Raw genomic sequence first — 8,969 nt, forward strand, 5'->3', positions numbered from 1 at the left:
GAGGAAACCGTCGAGGATCTCGCCGGGCCAAAAATAAAGCATGTCTTCTTTTTCCTCTACGGAAATTGGAAAATTTGGCTCGCCGAGATCCTCCGCGGCTTCACAAGGAACTCGATGAGCAAAACGATGTGTTCCGCCCGTCGAGTTCCTCGGACGTGTGTACGAGGCTTCATACTACTTTGGATATGACTTTGCCCTGCGACTTGAAGTCCGACATGCATCTGACTTCAATGAACAGGGATCCGACTTTGACCCCTGAAAATACCAGGCACTGTGTCTGGTATAAATCTTATGGGGGAACTCCATGCCAAATAAAAAAAAACGGCATGGGTTCCCCCTCTAAGAGAATACCAGGCCCTGGTATTCTGGTATGGATTTTAAGGGGAACCCCCTACGCCGAAAAAATGGACGCATGTCGGAACTTCAAGTCGCAGGAAAAAGTTGGATCCAAAGTTGTATGACTGTCGTGTTGTACCAGTGTTAACCCAGCCTTACTCTAGAGTGTTTTCTGCTCAATTACCTCGGCCTCACTACACCTGATTAGCAAGAATATAATTTTTTTTAACTGTCCTGTTCAAACTTGTACATTCAGTTGCCCTACACTCTATGCCCCATGCTTCATGAGCTGTTTTTGCGCACATTCAGGCATATTTGATTACATATACAATGGGAATGCCTGTAAATGTACGACACATGCATTTTTTTTTTTTTTTTCAAATATATACAGCATTTAATATAAAATATTTTCCAGGTGTGACTATGCCCGCTCGCCTCGAATCCTGCGAGCAAGCTGGATGTCTTTGGGCATGATGGTCACCCGCTTAGCATGGATGGCACACAGATTGGTATCTTCAAACAGCCCAACCAGATAGGCCTCGCTAGCCTCCTGCAGTGCACCTATGGCAGCACTCTGGAACCTCAGATCAGTCTTGAAATCCGGTGCAATTTCTCTCACCAGTCGCTGGAAAGGGAGCTTGCGAATCAAAAGCTTGGTTGATTTCTGGTAACGGCGAATTTCACGCAGGGCAACAGTTCCAGGCCTATAACGATGGGGCTTTTTTACACCGCCTGTAGAGGGTGCACTTTTACGGGCTGCTTTTGTAGCCAGCTGTTTTCGTGGAGCCTTTCCTCCAGTTGATTTACGAGCGGTTTGCTTGGTACGTGCCATGTTTTATCGCTTCCAACTGCTTTCTCCACAAGTCCTCAATATACCGAGCCGTTTAGTCTCTATCATTTTTATGCCTGTAGAATTCCTATTCTCCTATAGAACTGCTCCCCTCCCCATGCTCAGCCCAGGAAACAAACTCCTGAAGCTTAATACACATGCCTGTAATATGCCTAAAAGAAACCTTTAGAAAAAATACTTCATAATCATCAGGAATACTCTCTGCTCATTTGTGAATGCAGGCTTAAAAGGTATCTACATGTTCGTGGGGAAAAAAAAAATAAAAAAAAATGAATAGAGCATATACACTTTCTATACAAGCCATATTGTAATTGAATGCTATTATTAATTACCTTTTGTTTTCACGTACCAACGATCGGAAATTCTAACAAGAAAAGTCCGATGTGAGCTTTTGGTTGGAAATTCCGACCATGTGTAGACTCCATCGGAATTTTTCTGTTGGACTTTCTGCCAAGAAAAATTTGAGAGCTGGTTCTCAAGTTTTCTGACATCAATTCGACGGATGCTCGGAATCATTGAACTTCATTTTTCTTGGTTCGTTGTAGTGTTGTATATCACCGCGTTCTTGACGATCGGAATTTGGTATGACCGTGTGTATGCAAGACAAGTTTGAGACAAAATTGGAAAAAAAATCTGTGGTTTTCTTGTCGGAATTTACGATCGTGTGTATGCGACATAAGATGCAATGCATTTTTAGCAACCTGTCGGCACTCTGTACATTGTACAGAACCCCCCTCCCCGATATGTAATTTCTTGCCTGTGATTGGCTTACTGATTTTCCCAGAAGTCTGCACTAAGATACAAGTCAAATGTTGGGCATACCCTGCAACAAAAATTTAATTTTGGTGAGATACTCCCAAAGGGAAATAACATCTAAAGTGTTAACACCCTGCCACTTTAGAACTCTGCACATGTAGCAGCTGATTGATAATTATAAAATTGCTTCAATTAGATTCCCTTTCCACATGGACACAGAGAGACAAACAGCTATCTCTTCAGAATAACAAAAGGTAGGAATCTGCAACAAAGTAGGTTAAAATCCCTGCAATGCACATAGATCACCCAGAGAGAGGACTGTTTTTTCCACAACAATAGTGGGGTTGCTCTTTATAAATCTGATTAAGTTTAAATGAAAAATCCTGTAACAACAGAAAAGTGGATGAGTCAATGGAAAATACTTTTTCACAGCAGTGTACAAACACTCTCAAGTCTCTTCTACATAAATGCACAAAATATCTCATAGCTAATAGTAAATGAGCCAATAAGTATACACAAATGTGCACAAATAGGCAAAATGCAAATTGGATTTGTTGTTTATAAATGACCATTAATCTGATTTTCTAGAAAATTTAAGTCTATTGTTAAAAGAACGAAAATGTTAAGTTCAGAAGCGCAAGCATTATATTATTCACAAATTCATATTTTATGACTATTAGTTATAACACAATCATATTGCAGAATAAATTCAACAAAAGTGCAGAGTGCACCGAAAAAAAAAAGTATAATATAAAGGTGTAAGGGTAAAGGGAGGGTTAAGTGGAATAGGTTAATGCTATAAATGTGATTATTCAAAGCTAACCTGTAACATCCTGAAAGATAGTAAACTGGTCCACACCTGCAGGTGGATGCATGCATCTTCAGGTTAGGCTATGGTTACATGAGCCATTTTAATGTTTTAATGTCTTGTGAGAGATATAAAAATTTGTTAAAAATCGTCTCATTAATAGACTTGTGCATGACAAAAAAATTGTTTAATTTTGTTTAGATGCATTAATCTAGTTATTTTTGTTAAATTGAGTTGATTTGTTCAATTTGTATTCAGGATTTGTATTCGAAATTCATATTCAGAATTCGTTTTATGTCTTTTTCAAATTTTCTTCACATTTTTTTTTCAATTCAAAGCGTTCAAATCGATACAATTTAAATTGGTCGAATCGAAAACTTTAGATATTTTTTTTCCGATATGAATGTGGCAAAGTGAAAAAACAAAAGACAAATCTTCATCAAATGGTTACAATTACTCTTTAAATAACCTTTTGACTTAACTAAAACAGCACTTTTTCAAAATGTTACTAAAAATATCACACACAGTCTTTGATTTCAGAAACATTTACAGTTCAAATTTGACTGGCATTCGATGTAAAATTGTATTCAAATTTCAATTTGAATTTCGGAAGTTCGGACAAATTTAGTTTCATTATTCTGAGCGTTCAGTAAACTTTGTTTATACTGTAATTCGGGTATTCGGATATATCCAAATGTCCAAATAATGAAAAATTTGTCCGAATATTTATTTGGAACAAAACTAACTGCACCTGTCTACTCATTAACAACACAGTAATATCAGGGTGCTGCAAAAAAGTTCTGTCATTAAATGTTATAAGCAGAACTCTATACATTAATTAAACAACTAAAGTATTCTCTGCATTAAGATAAAAAAAACTTTCAAAAGCTAAAAATCAAAAAAATGTATTGACTAGTTTCTGAGGGGCTGGTGAGTATGTGTTGTTTCCAATGTATAGTGATTATAATTCTGGCTGCTTGGACTCTGTGAGTAACAGCAGTTCAGAAGTTTGAAGGGAGAGTATCTATAGCTAAATTCTATGGGGCAGATCCACGTACATCGGCGCATATATAGGCCGGCGTAGCGCATCTCATTTACGCTACGCCGGCTCAACTTAGAGAGGCAAGTACCGTATCCTCAGAGTATTTGCGCCCGACGTTGCGCCGGCGCAACGTAAATTCCTAGGCGTAAGCCGGCGTAATTGAAATTAGGAAGGAAGTGGGCGTGTTCCATTGAAATGAGCCATGACCCCATGCAAATGAAGGGCCGAACGGACAGCATATGCGCCGTGATGCTGACTATGTTCAGCGCCTCTCTGCGCATGCTCAGAACTAGGCCCGGCGTAATCAGTGAGATACGAACTAGGCCCGGCATAATTAGTGAGATACGCCCAGGGCATAAATACGCCCAGACATGCGCCCGTCCAGTGCAAAAGTACATCCGCTTGTTTTCCCCCCTGAAGCAAGGTACTTTTGTTATTTTCTTGTTATTTTCTTTGCAGCTGATTGTTTTTGAGCCATGTCTGCTCCAGCAGCTCCAAAGAAGAGGAAATTAAATTATTCCCCACAGGAGAAGGCGGTCATTATCAGGGCCATGGCCCAGTATGATACCTATCTTCATGGGGCAGAGAGTGCCAATACCACCCAGGCCAGGAGGAAGGAGATTCTGGCACAAATTGCGGCATATGTCAATGCTTTGGGGAGTGAGGTCAGGACCCCCAATGACCTTTTAAAAAAAATCAATGACCTGCAGCGCCTGGTCAAAGGTAAGCTGGCCAGGATGAGCACTCATGCCAGGGGCACTGGATGGGGACCAGCAACTACCGAGACACTCACTCCTGAGGAGCAGGTGGTTGCCCAGTGCCTCCACAGGCATCAAGTGGAGGGAGTTGAGGGCTTTGACTCTGTTGAGGATGCCTTGAGGACAGGTAAGTGTGTTTTATTTCCTATCTGGTGTGTAGCATGTGTGGGGGTGGAAGGGAACATGTGACAAGTGTGTGGATCCTCCAACATGTGAATGTTTTGTGTCATCCACAGATTTGCAGGAGGGTGCTGGGCCATCTGGCCAGTCCACACCATCCCCCGGACATGAGTCTGAGGCAGACCACCTGGCAAGCCAGGAGTCCTCTGTGGAAGGGAGTGGCCACACCTCTCCTCAGGAGGTGGTTGAGGAGGAGGAGGTGATGAGTGGGAATGAGGTGAGGCTCCATTTGGAGGAGTCTTCCCCTGTGGCTGGCACCAGTCAGCTCTCCATCAGGGGTAGCCCCTCCCGCTCCTCCCCCAACAGGGCTTCCCCCCAAGGGTCTCCCCTTCTCCAAGGCCCCAAGCCACTTCTGGACCCAGCAAGGTGTCTAGGAAGACAAGGGGGGTGTCAGATGATCTCCTGGAACACCTCAGGAGGGACCAGGCCTGCCAGACCCGCCATCTGGGTGAGGTTGCCATGAGGATGGACCACATGGCACAGAGCATGGCCTCCATGAAGGAAGCTGTGCAGGATGTAGGCTGCAATTCGTCAGCTGTGGTCACCTGCCTGACTGATCTGCAGGCCACCACAGCAGGCCTGGGTGATGAAGTCCGCGCCCTGACAGAGGCTGTCAGGGACAACACAACAGCCATCCAGGCGGGGGTGCGGCTGCAGGCGGACACCAATGCGGTCCTCACCCGCATCACCCTGGCATTGATGGGCAGGCCGCAAGGCGTGGAGAGACCAGGGGATGCTCCTCCTCCTGATTCCCCCCCCCATGAGTCTCCCATGAGGAGCCGGGGCTGGGGCCGCGGCAGACGTGGGGCACGGCAGCGTCGTTAATTTTTTGGGGATTTTTTTCTGTTCGACTCAGGTTATGAGTGTTTTATGTTTATTTTTTGTATATACTCAGGTTATGAGTTGTTTTTTTTTGTAGCCCAAGCACACGGTTAGTAGTGCAGGCTACAGTGTGACTGGTGTTTGAATGTAGGGGTGACATTCCTGCTGGAAAAGGGGTGTTACCCTTGGTCGTCGGGGAGAAGTGATCCCCAGGACCAGGGAGAAGTGATCCCCAGGTCCGTGTGAATGGTGTATGAATGGACAGCAACATAATTGGAGCCTTGACGGGGCGTTGCTGCTCCCAAGTCCTGCTTGGTGGACTTGGGCTAATCCAATGTGATGAGGATGTGGGGTGTGTGTGCTAGGGACCACAGTGGTGTGCATGCGTGCATTCTCCTTGTGCCATGATGAATGTGTGTGTTTAACATGCAAAGATGCGTTCCACGAGGCATCTCCTGACTGCTCTTCCCTCAGAAGACGGGGTAGCCTCGGTCAGGGGGGGAATGTCTGGTTCGGGGGTCAGGTCATCACGTATGTCAATCTCCAGGCCCTTTCTCACGGCGAAGTTGTGCAGCATGCAACATGCACCGATGATCTGGCACACAAAGTTTGGGGAATACAACAGGGTCCCCCCGGACTTATCCAGGCATCGGAAACGGAACTTCAGGAGGCCAAAGGTGCGTTCCACCACTGTACGGGTACGTGTGTGTGCATCATTGTATCTTTGCTCTCCTGGGGTTTCCGGATTCCGGTATGGAGTCATGAGATGGGGTCCAAGTGCATATGCAGAGTCACCTGGAAGGGAAAAGACAGGAGGATGTTAGTCGTGCATGTGCCCCTCGTGATGTCTGCATCATGGGGGCGGACAGTCATGCCTGACACCCATGTCACTCACCAACCAGCCAGCTGTCCCCATACACGTTCTGTTCAAATTCTGTTGGGATGGGGCTTTGATGGTATATGTAGCTGTCGTGGCTGGACCCGGGGTGTTTGGCACAGACGTGCCATATGAGGCATTGGGCATCGGCTATCACCTGTACGTTGATGGAATGCCAATGCTTACGATTGCGGTATATGTGCTCTGTGTCACGGGGGGGTCGTAGTGCCACATGTGTGCAATAAATGGCCCCCACAGTGCGTGGGAATCTTGCAATACTGTAGAAATCACGCATTGCCTTCACCCGCAGATGCTCCTGGGTGGGTCTGACATGTGGTGGGCCATGCTTCTGAGGATTGCGGGGACAACCTGGTGCACACATCTGCTAATGGAGTATTGTGCCATCCCAGCCAATACTCCACTTGTACGCTGGAACGAACCACTGGCAAGGAAATGGAGTGATGCCAGTACCTTGACCAGTGGCTCCACTGCTTGTGAGCGGTGTGTCTGGCTGGTGATGTCATCCTGCAGGGTTGTGGTAATTCCAGCATGACAGCAGGGCTGAATCTGAAGATGCGATACACCTCCGAATCCCCCATGCCAAAGTCGTTTAGGCGCAGTCGGTATATCCGCGCCCGTGCCCTCCTCCTTCTACGCGCATGTAAAGCCAGTAGTATAGCTATGACCATGGATGCCCCTGGCATGTTGGCATACAGATTGTTGTCCTGCAAGTGTGGATGCTCAGCTCATCCCTAACGGTGCTGCTGAAGCTGCTATCCAGCTGACCTGCACATGTCTGGTGAAAAGTTACAGCTGCTTTTATGAGGGGTAACTTTAGACCAGACGTATGACGTACGTTCGTGGATCGCCGTATCTCCCTCATTTGCATATTTGAATAGCAAAACAATGGTGCGTCCAGCGTATATTTGTGCCCACGATGCGCCGGCGCAGAAAAATTACATCGGTCGGAAAATGATATATAATACATGATCTAAACAGAAAAAGACATAATAAATAATAATTATCATAGTCATATTGACATATTTAATGTTAATAATTAATGAACATGATTGCTACAGATAAAAGCAATTAACAAATTAATTAGATACACATACAAGTCCAATAAATATAATAATCATGATACATGTAAATATTCAGAAGGGTCTACCATATACTCTGCAAGAGGGAACTGAGGACTTATACGTTACCTATGGTGTAGCCCATATATATATATATATATATATATATATATATATATATATATATATATATATATATATATATATATATATATATATATATATATATATTGTACAGGACGCCATGGCTGGGTCCTGGAAGGACGTTATATTTCCCCTCTGTTTGGACTGTGGTGCCTTTAAGGGAATGGAAAGGGTTAACGCACCTGTGTAAGGAAGTAGTTTAAAGCAGACAGGAAGTGCAGGTGAGAGTGAAGGAGTGTAGGAGAGTCCAATGCATGGTGAATGGTGGACAAGGAAAGCTGTGGAAGCTATGAAAAGCTATGAAAAGCTGTGAAAGGACTTTGCAGTGTCCTGCCTAAAAACCTGCTACTGAAGGACTTACCTGGAAGGACTGTTTAACTGCGATAGCAGTTCTGAGCTGTACAAGTCGGTGAGACTGTTATTTCTTTTGTTTTTGCTGCTGCTAAGCCATTTAAGTTTAATAAACCATAGTTTTGATTTAAGAAGCCTGTGTCCTGCGATCAAGCTGGTCCCCCAAACATTACACTGGTGCTCGAATGCGGGCAGGACTGAATAACAGGCATAAGAAGAGGAAAAAAATAAAATAAAAAACGTTTTTTTTTTCTGTTGCATTGGACTTTATATTGAACTAACATTTAAAGGGACAGTACATTGAATTTATGTCCTGGGTTAAAGCTGCACAAACATTGAAAGTTGAAGCAATGGAGGAGCTAATTAAACAGCTGACCCTGGCTAACATACAAGCGCAAACTTACCACAAAGAGGCGCTGGCTCTGCAGCAAGAAAATACTCGCCTGTTGGTGGCCCAGTTAGCAGCCCAGCAAGCAGCCCAGCAAGGGGTTATGCAGGCTCAGGTGACTGCCTTAAAGGAAGCGGTGCAACAGCTGTCTCAGGTTCAGGAGCCAGCGGCTGTTGCCCCTGGCAACCAGGTGACTGTGAGGGCAAGCCATTTTCTACAGAAGTTGTCCCTGAGCGATGATGTAGAGGCATTTCTTGCTACGTTTGAGAGGACAGCGGAGAGAGAAGGATGGTCTCAGGACCAATGGGCCGGCCTCATTGCTCCTTTTCTCACTGGAGATCCTCAAAAAGCCTACTTTGACCTGCCACCAGATGATGCTAAAGACTATCAAAAGCTAAAGGCAGAAATTCTGGCTCGTCTGGGGGTGACTACGGCCGTTCGGGCCCAACGTGTACACCAATGGAAATATCGTCCAGATCGGCCACCCCGGTCTCAAATGCATGACCTGGTGCAACTAGTAAAAAAATGGCTGCAGCCTGAGGTGTTGTCTGGCCCCCAAATTGTGGAGCGGGTCGTGC

At 44.9% G+C, this 8,969-nt stretch overlaps 1 protein-coding gene across 1 annotated transcript; it reads right to left on the minus strand.

Annotated features, from left to right (window-relative positions):
* Nucleotides 1–718: 718 nt before the first annotated feature.
* LOC120915121 (histone H3.3A-like) lies at nucleotides 719–1,240 on the minus strand. The gene has a single exon (XM_040325374.1). The coding sequence runs from the start codon at nucleotides 1,166–1,168 to the stop codon at nucleotides 758–760; it is 411 nt and encodes a 136-aa protein (XP_040181308.1). The 5' UTR covers nucleotides 1,169–1,240; the 3' UTR covers nucleotides 719–757.
* Nucleotides 1,241–8,969: the final 7,729 nt, after the last annotated feature.

Source organism: Rana temporaria, chromosome 10 (assembly GCF_905171775.1).
Source record: "Rana temporaria chromosome 10, aRanTem1.1, whole genome shotgun sequence".
In the NCBI taxonomy this organism is placed as follows: domain Eukaryota; kingdom Metazoa; phylum Chordata; class Amphibia; order Anura; family Ranidae; genus Rana; species Rana temporaria.